Consider the following 25,619-nt stretch of genomic DNA (forward strand, 5'->3'; position numbering starts at 1 on the left):
AATAGGCTGTCTGCTTCTCAGATTGGAGGCCTGTGACAAGTGGTGTTCCTCAGGGATCTGTGTTGGAACCATTGTTGTTTGCTGTCTATATCAATGATCTGGGTGATAATGTGGTGAATTGGATCAGCACGTTTGCTGATGAGACAAAGATAGGAGGCGCTGTGGACAGTGAGGAAGATTTTCAAAGCTTGCAGAGGGATCTGGACCAACTGGGAGAATGGGCCAAAAGATTGCAGATGGAATTTAATGCAGATAAGTGTGAGGTGATGCATTTTGGAAGAGCAAACCAAGGTAGGACATATACAATAAATGGTTGGGCACGAGGAGTGCAGAGAAGCAGAGAGATCTGCGAATACAGAAACATTGTTCCCTGAAGGTGGCATCACAGGTGAGCAGGGTTGTAAAGAAAGCTTTTGGTATCTTAGCCTTTATAAGTCAAAGTACTGAGTACATGAGTTGGGATGCTATCTTGAAGTAGTTTAAGACATTGGTATGACCAAGTTTGGAATATTCTGTGCAGTCTGGGCACCTAATTACAGGAAGGATATTAATATGATTGAAAGAGTGCCTAGAAGATTTACTAGGATGTTGCCGGGTCTTCAGGGGTTGAGTTACAGGGAAAGATTAAACATGTTAGGACTTTATTCCTTCAGCGAAGAAGAATGAGGGGAGATTTACAAGATTATGAGAGGTATAGACAGAGTGGATGCGAGTTGGCTTTTTCCATTTAGATTGGGGGAGATAAATACAAGAGGTAATTGTTTTTAAGCTGAAAGGGGAAAGGTTTAGGGAGAACATTAGAGGAAAGTTCTTCACTCAGAGAGTGGTGGGAGTGTGGAATGAGCTGCCATCTGATACGATTGCGGGCTTGATCTTAAGTGTTAAGATTAAATTGGATAGGTACATGGATGGGAGCAGGTCAGTGGGTCTAACAAAATAATGGACAGCACAGTCTAGAGGGGAATGATTGAAAATTATGCAATCAATAAACTAGCGGAAGCAAGAATGATCTGCATCTCTACCACAAAATAAAATCACATTTGAATCATCTTGATGTTTGCACTGCTTCTAATAATGTCAAGGACTTTCAAAGGAGAGTTATCAAATAAAATTGGCCACTGGGTCAAGTAGAGATTACAGTATACAGTGTGATTAAGAATAATAGCAGGATTGTTTTGGATTAGAAGTTCACAGAAGAAAGAAGGCAAAGTGAAATACAGGCCAGAGATGAGAGATGACGTGCAAGTTGAGGCAGCAATGAATTTAGGTGGAGGTTGTGAGTTTGAAAATACAACTTGGAGTCAAATATGACATTAATTCTGAACTATGTGCTTTTGGTAGAAGAATTTGGTGCTAAAGGACAGAATCTGTTTTGAGAATAGAAGAGTCTGGCTTTGGTTCTCTATTTGCTGCAAGATGTTGGATCAACAGTCAATTTAAAAACTGTGAATCAGTCAAAAGAGCAGATGGTGAAGGAAAGCTGAGAAACTTCATAGGACAGAGAGACTAATTTTCATTTTCAAATGATGCTACTGAAAAAGAGCCTACAGATACACAATTTATTCCGAATAAATTATGGAATACCAGGGTTAACATTGTGGGAAGAGAAGCCAATGCATCTCATTCCACTCAAGAAGGGACATGGAATTGGATAAGCCTGGTAGAATGTTTTGTTTCATTAAAAAAATGTGAAAGGTTAATGTTTGAGTCAACTGTATCAAGGACTGGTGAGAAGGTCCGGAAGGAAGAGGGACCTGAACTCTGACCCCTTGCATGGCATGCCCATTGTGTCATTTTAAGTGTCTTTTCAGTGGTTTTGGCAGTGGCTTCTATAAATTTAATTGGAAGTATTTCTGGAAAAGATTTGACATAGAACCCAAAGTGAGAGAGGATAGATGTGAGGCAGTAACTTTTCCTGGGTACACCTTCCAACATTTTTCCTTACAAGCTGACATAAGTAAAAGGAGTATGGAAATGTCACCTAATTTTCTTGAGGCTTCCATTCATTAAGAGTGTAGATGATTAACTCATCTGCCTTTCCACCTGATCATCATATTTATCGATTCATTTGGAGTCCAGCTTTGAAGATACTCGATGAGTGGGCATACATTTCTCTAGGCGGTGAACACCAATTTTGCAATCCCTGATGGAATATTTATTTCTACTTTTCATAACATGAAACTGCTCAGTGTACTTGGTTTGCTCGTATTTTAAAGAAAAACTACTTCTTAGCTAGTGTCTACTTCGCAGACCTTCAGAATTTTGTTTATCCTCTCATTCCTCAAAACTCTCGAGTGTGATCTTTATCAAAGCCTCACATAAGACCACAGCAAGACTTCCCTTGGCTTCTTGCACATATACTTTCTGGGACTGAATAATCAGTACATCTAAGTCCCCTCTGTACACGATTTAAAAATGTGTGTGCCTGCCTTTTGCACTCTACATAGATTCTATACTTTTCTGATTTAGATTAGTAGAGCTGAGCTTTCTGGCTGAGAGAGTCCAGGATCCAAATGTAAAGGCCTTGTCTGGTGCATATGTACAAGCCAGAACAAGCCTGGCTCATGAATCTGTTTAGGAAAGCATCATTTACCGTTTTCAAGCAGTTTGAATAGGACACATGTTCAAGAACATTCAAAATAATTAAAGCATTACCAAGTTAAAAAAAAAATGTAACCTGTACCATCTGTACAAAGTCCAGTTACACATCTGTGACAAATTCGTTGGCAAGTGTTTGACTGGGGCTGCTGCAAGGTTAATCCAAATACGCTGAAGTCCTGAACTAGCATGTATGGAGATGCACTGTCCTGTCGTCGTTTTTCTTACCTCAGTGAATACTTGGATAAGATCAGGGACTGACACTTGCTCCCTCTGCCACCTGCTTGACCATTTGCTCAATCTATTTATAATCCCTCTGTAGGCTCTACATCAACCTCTCAGCTTTCTTTCAAATAGCTTTGACAAACGGCATGAAGTCCTCGGTACTTTCAAACTACAGTGTATTTCATTCAATGAAAAACTGGAACCTTAAGCTTGGGAAGGCTCTGGCTTTATTTACTACTCCGTTCTTTCATATTATAAACCATATTTCAAAAGCACAAAATAGTCCCAAAATCAGATTATTAGATATAACCTATTGATATCCATCTTTTTAAAATTTTTTTTGGAATCCATGGTATCGAGTGGCTTTGTGTTGAATAGATTCATCATCTGTATTTATTTCTTGCTCTTGTGAAAAGGTGACACATTTATTTGTGCCACAGCTTCATGGCAGGTGCACCGTCCTGATGTTCCTTTGATGTGTAACACATGTTCGACCTCCTCTACTACTGTACGAGTTCTGTCATTCAATTCTGTATAACTTGCTTCAGTTTCTCTGCTAAGAGTTGTGTGTGTTGAAATTTAACTCTTTTGCATAGTAACTTTAAATATTATTTTAAACAGTCTTGCGTCACACATGGAATTTCTTGTTTACACATCATGTGTAATCTTGGAAACATTGAAAGTGGGAAGGTTGCATCCATTGATATTGCTATGAGACTCAACTATGCACTTCTAGCATTGGTAAGTTTTTCTGCTTGGGCAGTTTGAAATCTTAAGTATGGCTTCTATAAATTAAGGTGGAAGTCCAAGGATTGTTGGTGTGTTTAATTAATGTACAACCAAATTCTAAAAACTGAAGATTAAGGGAGAGGGGCAGAAAAGTAACTAGTAATATTTGAAAGAATAAAATTAGCAGCTCTCTCATCAACCATCATTCCAATCACTAATAGATGCTCCTGTTCATGATTGGGGCTTGATTGCTTTTGTATTTTCTCCCTTTCTGTTGTGGAATGAAGCTTTATGAAATTTACTGTGTTCAATTATGGATAATCTCAAATTTGAAGTCCTGTCTGCACATTTTTTAACCAATCTACTTTGTTAAATTTGGGTGAGGTTACCACATAAAGCATTAGTACCAAGAAAGTTGACGTAGCCAGTTCTGCTCCCCGAAGTGAAAATGTCATCGAGTAACCAGGGAATGATATGAACTTTACACTAAAGTTACTGCTGCGATAATCCAGTTTCCAGTTAAACCACAAAAAAGTGGTTACTGTTGCAGAAGTGTGTTCAAAAGGTAGTAAGGAATATAAAGTTAATTTATTGATCTACAGGATTGGTAGGTGCAATAATGGTGTTCTTATTTTCACACTGCATAGAACTAGGGAAACAGGCCTTCTGCCCAACTTGTCCCATTTTTCTGCTTTTGGCCCATACCTCTTTGAACCCTTCCTATCCGAATGGCTCAGGCACAAAACGTTGACTGCCTCTTACTTCCTCTGAATGTTGTGTGACCAGCTGAGTTTCTCCAGCACTTTTGTGTATTGCACTGCAGCCCAGCATCTGGAGATTTTCTTGTTTACCATGCGCCTGCCGAGAAGTCTTTTAAAACAATGCATTCATACTTGCTTCTTTCATTTCCTCTGACAGCTCATTCCATATAAACCATATAACTTTTTACAGTACAGAAACAGGTAAAATCGGCCCTTCTAGTCCGCACCGATTTACTTGAAACTCCACTAGTTCCATCTACCCACTCCCTTGCCCGTAACCCTTCAACCCCCTCACTTCCATGTACTCATCTAGCCTCGTCTTAAATTACAGAATTGACCCTGCTGCAACTACCTCTTCCGGAAGATCATTCCACTCAGCCACCACTCTGAGTGAAGAAGCTTCCTAAAGTTTTGCCCCCTAACCCTTAACTTATGATCCCTCATTCCAATCTCCCCAGCCCTCTGTAGCCTCGTCTTAAATTACAGAATTGACCCTGTTGCAACTACCTCTTCCGGAAGATCATTCCACTCAGCCACCACTCTGAGTGAAGAAGCTTCCTGAAGTTTTGCCCCCTAACCCTTAACTTATGATCCCTCATTCCAATCTCCCCAACCCTCTGTAGAAAGGGTCTATTCACATCTACTCTATCTATTCCCCTCATAATTTTATCTACCTCTATCAAATCCACTCTCAACCTTCTACGTTCCAATGAATAAAGACCCAGTCTACTCAATCTTTCTCCATATTTAAGATACTGCAATCCAGGCCACATTTTCATAAACCTTCTTTGCACCCTCTCTACCTTATTGATATCCTTCCTATAATTTGGGATCCAGAACTGCACACAATACTCCAAACATGGCCTCACCAATGCCTTAAACATCTGTGTGGGATAAAATTGCCCTTCAGGTTCTCTTTAGATCTCCCCCCACTGCCCCCCAACCCTGCCAATAAACATGTGCCCTCTAGTTTTCGACTCCTCTTCCCTGAGAAAAACATCAACTATTCATCTTACCTGTGCTGTCATGGTTTTATAAACCTTCATAAGATCACCCTTCAGCCGAACACGTTCCAGGGTAAACATCACCAGCCCACTTGTTTTGTAATTGAAGCAGCCAGCCCTGGCAGCATCTTTATGAATATTTTTGGCACCCTTTCTAGCTTAATAACAAGTAAAACCGCAACACTGGAGAAACTCAGCAGGTCAAACAGTGTACTTTATACAGCAAGGATAAAGATACATCACCGTTTCAGGCTTGAGCCCTATATCGAGGAATGAACAAATGTCGGCAGGCGCCCGAACAAAATGTTGGGAGGAGGGGGGAGGGCAAAGAGCATAGTCCCAAAGGCTGGAGGTAACAGCTGGATAAGGGAGAGAGGGCACACCGGCAAGAAAGGGGAGGAGTAATGGCACTGTGAATGGGGAGGTAAAGGGGGTGGAGAGCTGGAGGAAAGAAGGGACAGGGAAGGGAGAATAGAGCATAGGTTTGTAGAAACTGGAGAAGTTGATGTTAATGCCATTTTGCTAAATAATATTATTCCTATAGCTAGGCAACTACAACTGCACACACTACTGCAGATGCACACCTTGCACGGCTCTAACATGGTATCCCAACTTTTCTCACTACCCTCTGATTTCAACTTCCTTCCCATTCAGAAGAGGCAAACACATTCATAAAATTTCATTAAAAATACATTTTGTAGAGAAGCTAAACACAATCTAGTGGTGGAGCTCAGCAGGCCGTGAGAAAAACGGTCAGCATTTCGGGCCAAAATCCTCGTCTTTAGCTTCAGATTCCAGCATCTGCGGTCTCCTATGTGCCTCCATTTTGGAGGGAAACAGGCTTTAAAATAATGGCAGAAAATGAGCTTTTCTTTTACTGTAGTATTTCTGTATTTAAACTGTACAAAATTGACATTTTATTCCAACAGGATTCTGCTGCTTCAACTAGGTTTTTTACAGAAGCTGTTGCATCATCAGGACAAAATCTCAACGTTGTAGAAATTGGAGATGTGAACATGACTGTAGGTATTTAAATGAGGAGTGTAAGGGAAAAATCAGGTCAACCAATTACTGTTCTGGATATAATTAATGAAATTTTAATTGTGTTACAAACAGACTGTTCCTTCTTAAGGCCTTGTAAACTACAATCTATAATCTGGTGTATTTATTCTGGGGATGAAAGTTAGAAATAGGATTTAACCAAAAGAGATTTCAGATGGTGGCAAACTGGAGCAATGCACAAAAAGGTGAAAGAACCCAGCAGGTCAAGCAGCATTGATGGAAGGCAATATAGTCAACATATCAGGCCAAAATCCTTCATCAGGAATAGAAAGAGATGAGCAGACACCCACATAACAGGTCACTTACTGGATCAGGTGCTCCTGGTATGTTCTGCTCTATGTCATGGAGACTGGATACAGCTTGGGGGAAATCGCATGTCGAGCTCCTTAACTCGGTCCATTGCAACATCCAGGATCTCTATGGCCAGTTATTTAATTTCCACTTCCCATTTTGACACGACATGCCCTCCTATACTGCTACATTGAGACTCCATGCAAATTGGAGAAACACCTTACATTCTGTCTTGACAGTGTCCAATCAAGACTTCTCCAATTTCCAGTAGCTGCACCCCATCCCTTTGTTTTCTCAACCAACCCCCCCCCCCCCCCCCCCACCGGCTTTCTCATCTCTCTGGCTCCTTTCCCTTTCTTTCCCCCCTCTACCTGCCCAGCATGCATACCTTTCTTTCTTCCTCCAGCTCCTGACCCCTTCCCTTCCTCCTATCAGAGAGCATCGTGCTCAACCTTTTGGCCCTTCCTCCCAGCTTACATTTATTCCCTCCCCCACCTATATTCATCTATCACCTGCCAACCTGTGCCCATCCTGTCCCCACCAGCCTTTTGTTTGGGCATCTCAGAGTTTTTTTGCCATTCCTGATGGAGTTCAGCCTGAAATCTTGATTATACACTTCTTACAAACCTGGCTGTCCAATTCACTGCATATTGTGTGTGGCTCCCATTAAAAATTTAATTTTGATTCATGTGTATCCCTCAGTGATTTGCAGTTGCAATTTCTTGGGTGGAATGTGGCCACAGATCCAGTTTTGTACTGAAGTGTCTATTCTTGTGTAGGTATAACCAGTTCCATTTATATTTCAAGCAGAGAAAATGTAGGATTCGAGAGCTATGTTCCCATTCTACAACCTGTATTGTATGATAATAGCAAATTATACTATTAACATTGATGCATTTTTTTGTATGAAGCCCTCATTTTTTTTAAAAAAAAGCATCATTTGTAGTTATATAATTGCTCTTAAACATCTTGCAGGATTATTGATATTTCAATAACCAATGGTTTTACAAGAACGAGCAGTTAAAATTACAGCATCTTGACAGATGACGTTTTTTTTGGAACACATCGGAGAAGCGATTAACTGGCACGTTACTGTTGTGCAACTTTCCTTGCCTTCTTCTCATTCGCTGCTCCTTCCCTTCCGGCTGGAGTGTGAATATTTTCCAACTCTGTTCCAGTCTGGTGCCTCGCTACTCCCTGAACCCACTTCACGATGAGGAATATGTATTTTATCATATTTGATTTGCTTTGTTACTTGCAAACAATCTATTTTCTCCTTTACATTTATAAATACTAATCATTTAATTCTTGATTGTAATTTTCTGCAGTTGAACCAGGTATTTATTTTCTTTCATAATTTGGCTAAGTTTGACTATAAATGGGAATCAAAGTTGTGTAAGTTGCTTCATTTCTGTTATTTTTTGAACGTATTATAATTGAATGAATTGACTTTTTTTTCCATCTAGATTATGATGGAAGCATATTATAACTTTAAACCAAGAATTAAAGTTACAATAGGAATTATTATAATCGGATTTCTCCTGATGGTTTTAATATTTTTTATCCTCATATATGCATTATTGAAGGTAAGATTAAAATCAATCCATTCTGTAATTAAAATTACTTCTCTCTTTATCCATTGTTCTTGTACAGCAAAAGGGACAATATTTACTTTTCATCTGGGATCAATTCCGATCGTAAGAACTAGACCCATTTATTTTGCAACCAGAAGCTGGTAAAGATTTTGCTGTTGGTATCTGCACCTCTTTCGTGACAACTTGTCAAGAAAATCTTTTGAATAGTATTATCACACCCTTTTGTCATGCCTTCTACCCGATCTCTCGGCCCACCCTTTAATTTTCTCATTTCCCATTCACTTTTCCTAATAAAAACTTGTTGACTTGAAACACAAGCTCACAGTTTGTACCTTGTAAGTACTTGTAATTTCTGACGAACCAAATTGAACGTTGCTGTCGGGTAAACGGCCGCTTCAAGTCTACCCGTGCACAGTGTAGAATCTATGATTAAAAATCTTATGCCATGTTTTTGCAAAATAAAAACTTGGTAACGTTAAGCTTTGTCGAAGAATGGGTACCTGAAATATTTAGTGGTTTATTAAGTTTACAATTACTGTTGATCTGCCCATTGTATCCTAGTTCATGAGAAATATTACATGGTTTTTAAAGGGGGTTAAATATTGTACACTGATTCATTGAAAAGTAATTTTCTAGTGAAGAATTATCAGGGTCTATGGAAATTTCCCTTTTTGAAACTGGTTGCTGTCATGTACCAGTGAGATCATTAAATGGGTAAAATGGCCAAGGTTTCTGTTGACAACAAAGCAGAGTGATGTGCTTAATATTTAAAATAACTTAAACATCTACAGAATGGAAAATTAGTGCGGGACATAAAATCACATTTCTTAAAAGTTTTGATTTTGCTGAACATGAAATTCTGAAATTTTCTGAAGAAATTATTTCACTAGTTTTGTTAGAATCAATAATCCTGTAATTATAGTCATACACCAGTCTGACTGCCAATGGGAGAATCTGTTCCCTAGCCTGGTGGTTCTGGCTCGGATACTTCTATATTTTTCCCAATGGGAGATGCTGCATGTGGGGTGGTCGGGGTTCGCCCTCATTTTGCGAGCCTTCTTGGAAAAAAAATGATCTCAGTAGATCATATCAATTTTGGTCCCCCCTGCCCCTCAGACCCCAACCCCAGGTTTTGGTGATTGGCTTTACTGTCTGGAAAAGCTAGCAAATTATCTGGACAGAATAATGCCAGGCAAGTGGATACTTGTTTGATTTCCAGGGAGAGGGGAAAAGGCATACAACTTTCCTCAAAAATGTTCAAAGTTAAAATGTATTTTAATCTCGTCAAACATTAAACAAAAGAAGAGAGAACCTCTGTGTCACTGATATTTACCTTTGCCTTGACTGGTTATACCACTTAATCCATATAACATTTGCCGTACCTGCAAAGGTGATTCCAAATTGGCTTTCAGTTAAGTCAGAGATGAGAGACATCATCTCAGCCACCAATTGACTCCAGGACTCTAATATAATTGATAGCCTTTTACATTTCTGCACAGCAACTCTGTACTAACTCAAGAAACTAATTTGTAATTTTCCTCCATGTCCCTCTCTCCACCCTTCCATTTAGAACGGATTCTTCAAAAGAAAATATATCAATGAAATGAATGGAAGATGGACACCAATCGATCAAATGGAAGAAGATAGTCTCATGGCCCTTAGTATTGTAAAATAGTAGTGCCAGCAAAAATCAGGTCACTTGGAGAACCTCATTGAAATGGATGGAGGGAGCCAATCTTGCTCTCCCTCTTGACCTCTGGAGGCACAGGACAGCGGGCTTGGTATATATAACAAGATCTCAGTAACGAGGACTGTGTTGCCCATAGACTATCTGTAAATGTTGACATGTGGTAAACTGCTTTCTCTCAAAGTCTAAGAGGACTTTAATAGTTTATTAAATATCTCTTTTTAAAAAAAAAATTGCTTCATTTTTCAAAATGGGAAACCCCTGCCGAAATTAATGTGCAGCGAAATCTGAGCAAGACTGAGCTCCAATGAGAAATGTCCATATGGATCAGAGTTAACCCCATGTTAATATACATGGGAAGAGATGAATCGTGATGGTTACCTTTGGAATTGCTTGTCTTAGACGACTGGAACTACCTCCCATATTGTTTCCACCCCCCCCCCCCCCTTCCAAAATCGTTACTCTAAGAAGTACTGAATCTATTCTTGGTTAATTCCTCAAGAATATTTTTACCAGATGTAACAATATGCCCTTTCCAGGAGCATATGTTTGTAACTTGAAATTATAATTTTCTGTAGAAGTTGAGAGGATGGTGGTGGTGTAATTACAAAATGTAAACTGTCAGTGCAAAATTATTTTAAATAAAGATGTTGGAAACTTGCAGGGATGATTTTAAATGACTGGATTTGGAAATGTAATTATTTCTGCTTGTAATAGGTAAGCACAAGAGATTTATTTGTTAATTACATTCTATAGCAATGTATTTGTCAGTCATTATTTTAAATAAGATTTTACCATTATTATGCCAATCTCTAAAATTAATGACAAATAATGGCCACTAGATGATGCAATAGAGAAAAATTAAACATGCTTTACAACTCCGTTGTAAGCTTTTTTTTCTGGAAATAATTCTCGAGGTTTTCAATATATTTCCTCATTGAAGGCTGACCCCTTTCTTCTCACCCATGCCTCTTCCTTCATTCCAGGCCTTTACTCCTCCTAGTTTCTCTTTTGTCTCTTCCTACTTTATCGCACATCTTTATTTAGATGCATATAGAGTTACTTACTCCTGGCTTCAACACTTCCAAAGATATTCCAGCAGATTTCAACTTTCTCCCCAAAATCCCATACCATGGATCTCTACCTAACATACGCAAAATGCTACCTTTGTTGGGAACAAAGGAGGCTGCAGATGTGAAACAACGTAACTGTGATCCGTCCATGAGCCGAAAAATTAATTTAAGCTCAACTCCTAGCATGCAGACGACATATGAACTCATGGGAAAAGTGAATGTAAGCAAGGTACAACTGCTGGACTAATGACTGTTTTAAGAAATACCACTAGAAGACTAAAAAGTTACAAATACTGGCCATAAAACAGTACACAAATTATCAGTATTTGATTACATCTACATTATCTAATTATGAGGTTGCTACATGTAACCTCTGAGTTAAAAGAAATGAATCTCAAAGGAAAAAAATAATGCTGGTGGTCCTCGACTTGCAATGGGGTTGCATTCTGGCACACCCGTCATGAGTCGAAAAGGAATACAGGTATTCCTTCTATAACACCGACAGTGGTGTATCAGTCCCTGCAAGCTTTCCGACTGAACTAAAAGAAGTGATTGACCAAGGAGGCTACAAAGAATAGACCTTAGAGGAATTATCAATGTTTATTGGAAAAATCAACGATGACTTTAAGGTATTACATAAGTAAATAACAACAGTCATGTTATTTTAACTTCAAAAAATCTTAAGATGGGGAGCCCCTGTAATTCCAATTTTCAAATGAAGCAGTGAAATTTTGGGCTTAGTCTATGTTGATCACCTACTTGAATTACAATCAAGGCTACTGAGTAAAATGAGTTGCAAATGTTAACAGAATTTATTGAGGAAAAATAATAACATACTGACAAATTGTGGGTAATTAATGACAGAGTAGCATACCTGTCAATAGGAGAACTTTGCTCTCTTTTTCGCCACGTATATGAGATTAAAAACAATTCATTCCACTGGACAATGAAGATTTTTTTTCCAGAAGACTTTTGGGTGTATTATGAATTTTAGGCTGTTCAGCGCTTGACGTCCTGTTTTGCGGAACCTGCCAAAATGTTTGGCCTGGAAGTCAGCCTGAAGAAAACTGAGGTCCTCCATCAGCCAGCTCCCCACCGTGACGACCAGCCCCCCCACATCTCCATCGGGCACACAAAACTCAAAACGGTCAACCAGTTTACCTATCTCGGCTGCACCATTTCATCAGATGCAAGGATCGACAACGAGATAGACAGCAGACTCGCCAAGGCAAATAGAGCCTTTGGGAGACTACACAAAAGAGTCTGGAAAAACAACCAACTGAAAAACCTCACAAAGATTAGCGTATACAGAGCCGTTGTCATACCCACACTCTTGTTCGGCTCCGAATCATGGGTCCTCTACCGGCATCACCTACAGCTCCTAGAACGCTTCCACCAGCGTTGTCTCCGCTCCATCCTCAACATTCATTGGAGCGACTTCATCCCTAACATCGAAGTACTCGAGATGGCAGAGGCCGACAGCATCGAATCCATGCTGCTGAAGATCCAACTGCGCTGGGTAGGTCATGTCTCCAGAATGGAGGACTATCGCCTTCCCAAGATCGTGTTATATGGCGAGCTCTCCACTGGCCACCGTGACACAGGTGCACCAAAGAAGAGGTACAAGGACTGCCTAAAGAAATCTCTTGGTGCCTGCCCCATTGATCACCATCAGTGGGCTGATATCGCCTCAAACTGTGCATCTTGGCGCCTCACAGTTCGGCGGGCAGCAACCTCCTTTGAAGAAGACCGCAGAGCGCACCTTACTGACAAAAGACAAAGGAGGAAAAACCCAACACCCAACCCCAACCCACCAATTTTCCCTTGCAACCGTGTCTGCCTGTCCCACATCGGACTTGTCAGCCACAAACGAGCCTGCAGCTGACGTGGACATTATCCCTCCATAAATCTTTGTCTGCGAAGCCAAGCCAAAGAAAGAAAGAAATGAAAGTCATCTTTAATGTTTTTCCATCACTGTTTTTAAGCTATAACCTGTGATTTCCCTGTCATATTTTAAGTCGACTTCAAGCATACAAAGTCATGAAGGGCAACATGTCATTGGAAATTCACTTTCTGCCTTCGCACTTGGACTTCTCAGCTGATCCTAGTGCAGTGACAAACATGGTGAAAGGTTTTACCAGGACATGGCGACCATGGAAAAGCAGTATCAGGGCAACTGGAATCCATCTACGCTGGCCGACAATAGTTGCACACTGGCACGAGAGGCATCAGATGCTGAGTACAAATGAAAATCAGTGGCAAAACAATTTTAGGTTAGTTGAACTAATGCAATGAGTCAGCGTCGTTCCACAATTAAACATGCTAAGTTCAATATTAAAGTTAATTTAAGGTTTCTCCAACTTCCTACGTGATGCAGCAAATCTGAAATTATCTTTGCGTTCAGCTTGAAGTTGTCTATCATAATCCCCAATTTTTTTTTCAGGAAGCAAACCTTTTGAAAAAAAACTGTTGTCCAGTGTTATTGATTTGGAAGAGCATTTTCATTTATACAAAAGATTACATTTCATTATTTTAAAAAATTCAGTGGTTCATATTAACCTATGCAAAGTGGTCAGACAGTTGCAAGAACAACAATAAAATCATTTTGTCGAGATATTTTACATTTTCAAAGAGATATGAATGGTGAATCTATATTGGAAACTTCTAAAAATATGATTGGATATGTCATACAGCAGAAATGTAATACCAATCAGAAAATCCACAAAAATATTAAAATAAATGCTCACATTATTAGATTAAAGAATGTATTAGGTCATTTAAATTTTATTTCTAAAGCTTCATTTTCTTAACTGCAAACCATACATATTAAAAACCATGATTTTGTTTTAAATTTAATAAATTACCTTCTTTAAAATGTACAACTTCCAGTGTTGGGCTATACTTAGATTAATATTAAACTAATCACAGGCAGAGGAGCTGCACAGAGTCTTGTTCTCTTGGCCACACCACAAAACTGCTTTGAACTCTTGTAAAATGAGAGATCATTTGTTTGTCTTGGGTGTAACAATTTCAATCATTTAAACCTATTGATAACTTCAAATAACAAATATTTTGCACAATCTTAATCTAGTAATCAATGGATATATTTTCATAGAGGTATGCTTTTCTAAAAACAATTAAAAAAATAATTTGGTATATTTAAATTCTCAACAAATGTTGCTATTTTATAAAAGTTGTTGCAGAGTTACAAACTGCTTTATGATCAGTATATTTTTGATATTCTTTTCACTACAGACAACCACACTTTACTGTGGGATCATCGCATTTTTCAATATTTCTTCCATACAGAGTAATTAGCTGTGAGTGGATCCTGTGAAAGTAAAATAAATAATATTCATTTACACAGAGAATTGGTACAGAATAGAGTCAGTGTTCGAATATAATAAAAGAATGATTAATCTTGGACTGGAAACGAGTTTTATTTAAAAAGACTTTTTGAAGCATCAAAACGGCAAACATGGGACGTTGTTTCCTTTGAGTTTTGAAGGTCTTAAAACAAGTCACACTGGTATCTGACAATAGTCAATACTTACTTTATATGAACTTCTGAAGATTCTTCCATTAAGTCACCATCAATGTTCCACGGACAACTTCCTTTTAAAGAACTTACTGACGGGCAGCGTGAACCTCCATCTGCCTTATCTGATGTCTCCTCCATGCAAGTGTTTTTAATGTTTGATTGTATTTTAACTTCCTGGACTGTGTAGGTCTCCACAAAGGGAAAGTTAAACTACAAGCAATAAAAACAAATTAAAGTAAGGAGGAAAACAAAGATGTTTGGAACTTAAAACCACAACATACCAAAAATCTCATCAGACTGGTTTAAAAGCTCAGTAATGCTAATTTGAGGATGGTCACTGAAATGAGTATTTCAGCCTTTTCAGTGTAATTCATTGTTCTTTACTTAAAACAAAATCTCTCTAATCAATTGCTGATTGACATAAAGAGTACATAACAAATAAAGGAGGCAGGTTGAGCTAATCTGGATTAGGCAACAACATGGTTTAAATTAGGAAAACATCTATTATACATGTCTTGTGCCAAGAAGCTCATTCTTTTTGGGATGATAATGCTACTAGAAGCCTATAGGCTGTATTATTAATGTAGGAAAACAAATTAACTGGATTTAACAAAACATGTTGATTTTACCTGATTCTTTAGATTACCAATCCGCTTCAGGTATCTTATAAAATCTGCTCGAGTACTATTTCGGACAGCAATAAGTGACATGCTTCCATTATCCAACCTAAAATAGAAAATACAGTAAAGAGAGGCAGTTATTGCTCAACTTGTGCAGGACAATAAAACCTACACTATGCACAAATTATTTCTGGTTGTAATCCCATGTGTGATAAATTACTGTCGGTGATGTCTGTGAATAGCTGTTTTAAATGTTCAAACAATGGACCGAAGAACATCTTAATGAATATTTATTGATTGTAAGAAATTATTGTCAATAAAGATTAGTTTTGTTTTACTGGTGTAGCATTTGACAAGTTTGCCTTGGTGAATTTCTATTACTGCTGATCTATGTCAGTAGACATATTCGGTTAGATAAATTTTTACATGATAGAGGAATTAGGGGATATGGGGAGAAGGCAGGTAGGTGGAGTTAGGCCATAAATTAGATCAGCCATGATCTTATTCAATGGCGGAGCAGGCTCGATGGGCCATTTTTGGCCGACTCCTGTTCCTACTTCCTATGTTCCTATGTCGTAAATACACTATATTTTTAAAGTGAAAAAAATCATGGAGGTTTCTTGTGGCATATGGATCCGTCCGTCTTAATCAAAATAATCCATTCTGGTCTAGAAAGTAAAGAATAAAGTGATATCCTTTGCTTTGTATTAAGGATTTGATGGTTGTTTAAAAGATTTACATAAATTGTTTAAGCAAGTCTCCCTGCTTAGAGCACAATGATACAGTCAAGCTTATTTTAAATAAAATCTTACTCTTCATTCATTAAAATTAAGAACACCATTCCATTTTTATGCCAGCCATTTCATGACCAGATTAAACCTTTTATAACTAAAATATTATTGTATTTGTTACAGAATCATGTCATTATTAATTTTTATAATTTTTTTTAGTAAAGGAACTTTCTGGGTTGATCCAGGGACATTTACACAAGACAGATCACACATTTGTGTTATCAGACAAGTCTTTTGGAGACTGCTTGGCTGAAGTTGGCAGAGTATTAAAAGCAAAGGGATTGTTCTAGTGAAAGTTTGAAAACAATGGATGGTTGCTCAGAGGCAAAAAAAGCCATCTGTTTGTTAGCTGCATAGACAATTTAGAGGCATTTGCTCATAAACTTTTGGAAGAAATGAACTTCAAACAAAACTAGTGGTGATGTCATGTCATTGGAACACATCAAGAAGGCATCTTTAAAACTGAACCATGCTTCATCTGAAGTTGGTGGGTGATGCAGTAACCTTCAATGAGAGAGGTACTGTTGTGTATTCTCTCTTTGACAGGGAAGGAACACAGAATCAGTGGCTTTCAAAGGAAAGGGCCACTTCGACTGTCTCTTTGTCAAGAGAAGGCAGTTCTGCCATGCCCATTTAATTTTGTCTGGGTTGGTGAAATCATCATGTGAAGCACAAGTTCAGAAACCTCCACACAAGAGAGGGGAATTTGTGAAAAAGTAATTCGTATGAAAAAATATTTCTCTGGAAGCAAATCTACAAGAATTCATGAGTTTGCAAACTTTTGAGCAACAATTTAAAGGATCAGTTTCAACACAAAAGATTTCTAAAACTGAACTTTAAATTTGAATAAACGCTTCAGAATTGTGCCTAAACTGTAATGGTTTGGGATCTGCCACACACACATGAAGAGTAGATGAATTAAGGGGAAATGGGAAAAGGCAGGAAGTGGAGTATTGAATTGCAGAGCAGGCGCGATATGCCAGGTGACCGATTCCTGTTCCTATTTTAAAATTTTAACATGCCAAAAATTTTAACATGCCAAAAACTTAAGTTTAGAGTCAAGTAAGATTTTGTTATTAATAACAATTATTGTTTTGAAGACACCATTGCCTTGGTGAATTTCTATTGCCGCTGGTCTATGTCGTAACAGTATTAACTTGCTTAACATCCTTAAAGGTCCATAAGAATGAGTAAATTAATCCAAAAATCTCAAGGCAGAAGGAAATTACAGGCAAGGGCCAGGTTAAATTCACTGACCTCGTGTTTGGTGCAAGGCCTCTTGGTGCCATGGAACAAAGACAAGGAATAGCCATGATACTAATGTTGAGGAAACTTCCTTGCATACTTTTCCATTTATCTTCATTATCTGAAAAGCACCACAAATTAGTGTTAATTAGCCATAAAGACAAAATGATGTTTCAAATTGATTGAAATCTATTTACCTGATTTAATACTCACTACATTGTTCCTCAGCATTTGTTCCATCAACATTTCTGAAACCAATCAAAAAGTCATTTGCCAATATAAAAGAATCAATTTTGACATAAATGTAATGGCCTGAATTAGCATTAGAAAATACTGTAAAAGCTTTCAATGTTTGACAACAAAATAACTTCTCTTCTACATATTCATTGCAATGAAGAGGCTGTTGAAAATCATCTAATGTACACAATTGCAGTCATTCACAATAGAAGGGACTGAAGTGACTGCCAAAAACTTGTATGCATGTTTCAGTACTATCTTCAGATCAAGCTGTGTGAAGTCTGGCTTCCAATCACTGGGAAGACGCCAAGATGCTCTACAAAATCTTCCAAATTCATTTGAATGATAAGCTAATTGACACCAGTGCCCTAGTTACAGTCAGTCCAGCATGATGGGTAGCTGACGTCAACTACATGCCTAAAGCAGGAATGGAATTCCAAGCCCCTTCATGAGATCGTGGTAGACATTCAAGGATGTGCTCAAAGCCTCCATGCTAACTCTTGGGAATGTCTGGACCATGACCACTCAGAGTGTGAACAAGCATTTGGAACAGTATTGTGAAAAGCAAGCATGCTTCAAGAATTTGGAGAGGCTCCCTATAAGAGGCAGAAGGCCCATACCATTTAAAGTACTGATCTGCCCACTCGATTGAACACTTCCAACCCATCTGTGGAAGATGGTACTGTGGTAAACCCGTTATGCTATGATTAGCTGCTGCCAGCTGGACACGCCTCCCGAGACCGATCCTACCCACATCCCTTTGCATGCTCCCCATTTTCACTCTGCCTTGATCAGTCAATGAGGTTGATGGTTGTTCTAGTCTATAATTAATAAAAGCCGGTCAGTTTCACAACTTGATTCTTTTATGATTATTGATGGTGTTTCAGGTACAGAACCCAAAACTGGAATAAAAGCATCCTCAATCCCAAGGAACCATCCAGAAAGAGCATCTATTCATATGTTAAGCAGATAATAAAAAAATATCCCATATTATTGAAACATTTGATTTCTACTGTTTACCTCTAATCCCTCTCATAAACCCAGGTATCATTTGCCCCATCTTTATTAGAGTTTAAATCAAATTCACATGCCCCAATTTATTCCCTAGTTTCAGCTCTTAGTTCCTCGATGTAGATATTTAAATCTGATGGAAGATGTTCCACCTACAGATGTCACTGATCTCCTTTGAAAAGTGAAAAGATAGAAGCAACACTCGGGCAGTTTCTGCAAGATTTGTGGTGTGTGCTCTCCTTTTGATTTTTAAAATAGGAACAGGAATCGGTCACCTGGCATATCGCGCCTGCTCTGCAATTCAATACCCCACTTCTTGCCTTTTCCCATTTCCCCTTAATTCATCTACTGCTTTCTCAGGCAGAAAATTCCACAGAATCACTGCTCACTGGGAAAAAGTAGCTCTTCCTACCTCCATTCTAAATCTACTCTCCCAAAGCTTGAGGCTATGTTCCCAGTTCTAGTCTCACCAACCATGGAAACAATTTCCAGCCTTTATCTTGCCTATCCCTTTCATAATTTAATCTTTCTACTGGATCTGCACTCATTTTTCTAAATTCCTGTGAATATAGTCCCAGGTGACTCAATGCCTACTTCACAGGCTAAACCCCTCATCTCTGGATTCATCCTAGTGAACCTCCTCTGCACCATCTCCAAAGCTAAGTATATCTTTTCTCAAGCAAGAAGATTAGAACTACACCCAGTACCCCAGGTGTGGCCTTACCAGTACCATGTACAGTGGCAGAACCTCTCTGTTCATAAATTCAATCCCTCGAGCAATGAAGGCCAACATTCTATTTGCTTTCCTGATTACCTGTTGTACCTACAAACCAACCTTGTGTAAGCATGCCCAACTCCCTCCGCACAACAACAATCTTTTACCATTTAAATAATTATCTGGTCTACATTCTTCCTTCCATATGAACTCACATTTACCAACATTTTATTTGATCTGCCAGATCCTTGCCCTTACACTTCAATTTAAATTTAGACATTCAGCGTGGTAACAGGCCATTCCAGCCCACAGGCCCTTGACACCTCCCCCCCTCCCCCCTATCAGCACCAATTAACCGAAAATCCCACACCAATTAACCTACAATTTCTATACGTGTGGGAGGAAACCAGAGCACCAGGAGGAAACTCACGCAGAGGGAGAATATACAAACTCCTTACAGACAGTACCAGAGTCAGGCCTGGATTGCACTTTAATAGTGTTGCCTATCGATGTCTCTCTGCAGACGTTCTGCATCCTGCACACACGGGCCTGTTTCTGAGCTGTGGGATTCTCTGTCCTATGCACTGTTCTCGTTATATCAAAGAATGCCAGTCAATTTCACAAACAAAACCTGTCCTTCCTGAATCCATGCTGCTTCTGCCAGATGGAAGAATTTCCATCCAGATGTCTCACTATTTAAAGTTCAAGTTTATTATCATCTGATTGTACATATACAACCCAACAAAACAAAATCTCTCCACACCACGGTGCACACAATTCACAGTACATAATGATCACATAAACAATCAAAATAAATATACAGTGTCCTCCATAAACTTTGAGACAGACACTTCTTTCCTTTCTTTGCACAGTTATACATTTGGAATCAAACAATTCACATTTAATTAAAGTGCACATTCCAGATTTTATTCAAGGTTATTTGTATACATTTCAGTTTGACCATGTAGAAATTACAGCACTTTTTATACACAGTCCCCTCATTTCAGGGCAGCATAATTTTGGGATATTTGGCTTCATGGGTGTTTGTGATTACTCAGATATGTTTATTTGCTTCATGGGTGCAGGAATAAGAGAGCTAGACTTGCTTCTAAGTTTCTGATCACATGTAGTTACTTTTTTTCAATACGAGGACCAGAGTTGTGCCAGTGAAAGCCAAATAAGCCGTTATGAGGCTGAAAAGCAAAGATATCACCCAAATACAGAGGCTGCACAAGACGCAACCCATGGCAAAGATGGCATGGTTTGGTTCTTTGGCAGTTCCTTTATGCCGCCATAATTTGGTCTTGCCATCACTTTGTTACAGATTAATCTTGGTCTCATCTGTCCACATGACTTTTATCCAGAATTCTGCAGCCTCTTTTAAATAGTACTTGGAAAACTGTAATCTGGCCATCCTTTCTTTGATAACTCCTGATTTGAATCTTGCAGTGCAGCCTTCGTATTTCCTTTCATGATGTCTTCTGTGGACAGTAGTCATTAATATATCCACACCTGCCAGCTGAAGAGTGTTTCTGATCTGTCAGACATATGTTTGGGAATTTTCATTCATTATGATGAGAATTTTTCTGTCAACAACAGTGAAGGTCTTCCTTGGAATAGCAGTTCCTTTGTGATTACTGAGCTCACCAGTGCACTCTTTCTTCTTACAGATGCTCCAAACTGTTGATTTTAATAATCCTAAGTTTTGGGTGATGTCTCTTTTTGTTTTATTCTTGTTGTTCAGCCACATAACTGCTTCTTAGACTTACATTGGCACAATTCTGTCCTCATGTTGAAAAATGGCCACGACAGACCCCAAAGGTGATCAAAAGCTTATAAGCAAACCCAGCTCTCTTATACCTGCACCAATAAAGTAATGAAACATACCTGAGTACTCACAAACAACGGTGAAGCCAAATGACTCCAACGTTATGGTGTCCTGAAATGAGGGGACTATGTATAAAAAGTGCTGTAATTTCTAAATGGTCAAACCAAAATGTATACAAATAACTTTGAATTAAATCTGGAATGTCCACTTCAATTACATGTGAATTATTTGATTACAAATTTCAAATTGTGGAGCACAAGGGTAAATAAAGGAAAAAAAAGTGTCTTTGACCCTAACATTATTGTGAGTACTGTATATAAATATTTGGGATGATTTACATGGTTACAGGATACTCTTCATTAATAGCACAACCTTTGGGAAGATGCCATTACCCAGCCGGGCACTTCTAATTTTGATACTCTGGTAACTCCTTGATGGTAGTGGGTACTGTGCTCTGGATGGAAAGAATCTTCTATAATTCTTTGAGCCCTATATAGACAGTCAATAACTGGACATCCCAGTGATCTTCTCAGCTTTTTTAATGATGCTCTGTAAAGACTACTGGTCCTCCACGGTAGTGGTAAAAAGGACGCCAACGAAATCAGAATATGGATCAACTCCAGAGATCTAAACACGGCACTCAAAAGACCACACCATCCCATGTGAACCGTAGAGGAGGTCACAGCCCAAATGGCTGGTGCAATGGTTTTACCGTGCTAAGAACTCTTTTTGACAGGTTGTCTTAGACCATCGCTCTTCTCTACTCACCACTTTTAGCACAGCTTTCGGTCGTTACAGATTTCTAAGAACGTCTTTGGTATAAACTTGGCCAGTGAAGTCCTCCAGCGCTCTATGGAGAAAATCTTTGCCAGTTACCCATGCACCATCTTCACTGATAATATCCTGGTCAGTGGAAAGATGGTTATAGAGCACGATGTTAACTTAGAAAAGGTGCTGGACAGAGCAAAGAAGGTAAATCTTCGACCCAGTCACTAGAAATGCAGGTTCCGCCTGGACCAGGTGGGGTACGTAGGGCGTATTTTCACTAGTGAAGGTCTGAAGGCCGATCCTACCAAAAACAAGACCTGCTGTCCACTGATGTAGCAACATTACAGAGGTTCCTTGGAATGGAAAACTAGCTTAGAAAATGTATTCTTAATGCCAGTGAGCTGACCGCACCACTCAGGCACCTTACACACAAGAGTGCGGAGTGTTATCTTGAGCAGAAAGCATTTGACTCCCTCAAACAGCATACGACTAGTCCTCTGGTTCTTGCTTTATCATGACGTTAAATGCTCGGTACTACTGAGTGATGCCTCGCAGCATGGGTTGGGAGCAGCATGCCTCCAGACGGTAGGCCGCTGGTGTATGTATCCGGATCCTTAAGAGAAATTGAAACAAGATACACCCAAATTGAGGAGGAGTTGCAATTGAGGAGGAGTGGTATTTGCACGCTCCAAATGTAATGATTACATATTTAGTAGACCTATAACCATCGAACAGATCATCTTCTACTAGTGACTACTATCAACAAGCCTATCCACGTAGCATTGACGAGACTCCAGCGCATGATGCTATGTCTACTGAAATATAACTTCCAGATACTCCACAAGCCAGGCAAGGAAATGCACTTGGCTGACGCCCTGTCAAGGGCCCCCAGTAAAAGCACAGTGTGATTGGCTGAAGAGGCAGATTCATGCGACGTGATGGCCATCTCCTACATCTCTTAGGAGATGTCCAGACTGGACGAACTCTGGACCCATACTGCCAAGGACAGTACTTTAGGTGCCCTAAGTGCTGACATCAGGACTGGCTGGCCAGACAGGCAAAGGGGCCTGCCAGTAACAATCTGTCCATTCTTCCCATTCAGGGATGAAGTGGTTATCGATGATGGCATTGTTATGAATGGCCAGAGGCCAGTTATTCCCAAGCGACTACAAAGTCACATGCATTATAATTCTCCACAGGAGACACACAGGCATTGAAGCGACAAAGCACAGGGCCAGAGATGTCGTTTTCTGGCCAGGGATGACTGAAAACATCACCAACCATGTACAGGGCTGTGCCGTGTGCAACAGTACCAAGTCCCAACAGGCCAAAGAGCCTCTGCAGCTCCACCCTGTGCCAGACTTACCCTGGTCAACTGTTGCCACGGACATTTTTGAGTAGAACGGCAGCAGTACCTCCTGGTGGTTCAAGATTGACCTACTCAAGGAAGCTACAGCAACTACAGTTATAACGAAGCTTAAGTGCCATTTCGTGGGGCACGGGGCCCCACACACAGTACTATTGGACAATGGCACCTAATTTTCTAGCCAAATATTCAGAGACTTTGCTGCCAAGTGGGACTTCCAGCACAAAACCAGCAGCCCTGAGTATCCCCAGTCCAACGGCCTGGCTGAGAGAGCGGTCCACAGCACCAAAGAGTTAATGGAGAGGTTGCACTGGGACAAAATAGATGTATTCCTGAACCTCCTGAACTTAAAGAATGTACCCTCAGACAATACATTGGGTCCACTGGCACAACGGCTGATGTCACGGCAGACTCGCATGACCATCCCGATCTCAAGAAAATTATTAAAGCCCGCACCCATAAGGCCGGAATCCATCCAGGCATAGCTCCTCAAAAGGAGATTGGCATAAAAGAGGTATTATAATAGATCTTCATGAAAGGAAATAGAAAGGCTACACTGCAAGCTCTCGCTCTCCACTCCACCAGGGTCAGGTTGTACGCATGCAGACTCCGCAGGGATATTACCGCCCTGCAGTGGTGGTGAAAGCTTGCGAAGAGCCACAATCATACCTCATCTCATCCAAGGGGAAAGGAGTACCGAAGGAACCAATGGCACATCCTTATGGTACGCGAGTCAGCCCCGCTACAATCCAACTTAACCTTTACACCACCACCCATTTACCTTGAGAGTTAGCCATGGAACAGAACACCTCAGAGACTTCAAAAATCTGCTGTAACCATTCCAATGACCTAGAAAGGAACCCCTGGGGTGAGCAATGGTCTCCAGGTAAAACCATAGAAACTGAGGATACTTATCCTGGGACCATAGCAGAGGAGAGTGGTCAGGATGTAGTGCCGCAACCCTCCACCTCATCCAATGGCCTGTATCGAACACGAGCTGGTCGCGTTTACAGGCCACACCCTAAGTACGTGGACTGACTGGCCTCTGTGTCAATATGAAAGGACTTTGGTATCTGTAGTATACCATGTATGAGATGGTGTAAGTAATCATTGCCACGTTTTGAAACCTTTTATTGCAGTTTTACTGTTGAAATTTTTACTGCTGTTCCAGGACGTGCGAGGGTTAGCTACTGAAAGGTGGAATGTAGACATCTGCTACAATCGGTTGTTCTTGGCCCATTAGGATCGCATTGGGGCCTGCACATTGCGCAGGTGCAGGACCAGCAGTGATGCGTTTCAATTGAATCTAGTGCTGGCTGGGAGTAGGAGCTTCTCCAGACTCCCCTGTGGTATATGGCGTTTGTATTTCTTTAATAAAGTCCTTTAAACTACTGGCTTCAATTCTCTTCATTGCAAAGCATAATTGCAAACAGTTAAGAATTTATTTGCCTTCCAGTGGTTCTCAACCTTTTTCTTTCCACTCACATACCATCTTAAGTATTCCCTATGCCATCGGTGCTCTGTGATTAGTAAGGGATTGCTTAAGGTGGGATGTGGGTGGAAAGAAAAAGGTTGAAAACCACTGTTTTAATTGTTCTGTGCATGGTTTCAGAACTCCAAAGGAATGACAATTTTTCTCAAGCAAAATATTTCAGTAACAATTGGGTGGAGAGAGCAGTGATTCTCAACCTTTCCTTTCCACCCACATCCCACCTTAAGTGATTCCTTACTAATCACAGAGCACCGATGGCATGGTGTGAGTGAAAAGAAAAAGGTTGAGAACCACTGCCTTAGACAAAGGGGATACAAATAAAAATTGCACAAAATCATAAAAAATTAAGAAATAAAAGCACAAAGAGGTCATTTGGGGCCACTTTTGCTTGTTCAACCATTCGGTAAAAGATCATGGCTGATCTTCTACCTCAGTTTCACTCTCAGACAACCAATATTTTAAACATAGAGAGCAAAAGGAAGAAGTTACATGCACAAGATAAATGCTGAAGATTAAACATCAAACAATTTAAGAAATAAATGAAAAATATTCATTACTTTACATTTTTATCTGAGGAAATAATACTCCACATGCAAAATGTTATGATTTTTTTCTGGGCTAGAATGTTTGATAAACACCAAAAATTCACTCTTCAAATGACAATAAAAAAGGTTTATAAATACCTAAACATTTGTTAATTTACCTCATTAGATATCCAGTTCTTATATCTTATGCATCAAGCAAGGTACTGGGTGACACACTGATGGACTGGCTACTTACAATCCCATTCTACTACAAGCCAAAATAAGGACAGAGACAAGATATCATTAGCTTTCAAAGGAACTTAGAAGAAATGGTATCAGATCTTTCAGAAGCTCAGAAACAGCTTTGTGTCTGAATCTAGTGATGGCATTTAACTCTATCAGCTTGTAGGTCAACATAAATTTCATTGGTTGACTAAACAGTTAATGAATTCAGGT

General features: G+C 39.6%; 2 protein-coding genes across 7 annotated transcripts in view; one reads left to right on the forward strand and one right to left on the reverse strand.

Moving 5' to 3' along the window:
* itga4 (integrin alpha 4) overlaps positions 1-10,833 on the forward strand; it is a 140,004-nt gene extending 129,171 nt beyond the window's left edge. For 4 of the 6 annotated variants that reach the window (XM_069935867.1, XM_069935865.1, XM_069935868.1 and 1 more), the window contains 4 exons: positions 3,445-3,564; positions 6,247-6,339; positions 8,137-8,256; positions 9,836-10,833. In XM_069935867.1, the coding sequence (XP_069791968.1) occupies positions 3,445-3,564; positions 6,247-6,339; positions 8,137-8,256; positions 9,836-9,940 (438 nt within the window). In that variant the 3' untranslated portion in view covers positions 9,941-10,833. The other 2 variants (XM_069935869.1, XM_069935866.1) reach the window with 2 other exon arrangements.
* Positions 10,834-11,656: 823 nt separating this feature from the next.
* cerkl (CERK like autophagy regulator) overlaps positions 11,657-25,619 on the reverse strand; it is a 171,551-nt gene continuing 157,588 nt past the window's right edge. Inside the window, exons 10-14 of the mRNA XM_069936236.1 lie at positions 17,436-17,470; positions 17,235-17,343; positions 15,196-15,292; positions 14,580-14,776; positions 11,657-14,356 (exon numbers count right to left, since the gene is read on the reverse strand). Coding sequence (XP_069792337.1) covers positions 14,275-14,356; positions 14,580-14,776; positions 15,196-15,292; positions 17,235-17,343; positions 17,436-17,470 — 520 coding nt within the window. The 3' untranslated portion in view covers positions 11,657-14,274. The remainder of the gene's footprint in view (positions 14,357-14,579; positions 14,777-15,195; positions 15,293-17,234; positions 17,344-17,435; positions 17,471-25,619) is intronic.

Source organism: Narcine bancroftii, chromosome 4 (assembly GCF_036971445.1).
Source record: "Narcine bancroftii isolate sNarBan1 chromosome 4, sNarBan1.hap1, whole genome shotgun sequence".
NCBI lineage: Eukaryota > Metazoa > Chordata > Chondrichthyes > Torpediniformes > Narcinidae > Narcine > Narcine bancroftii.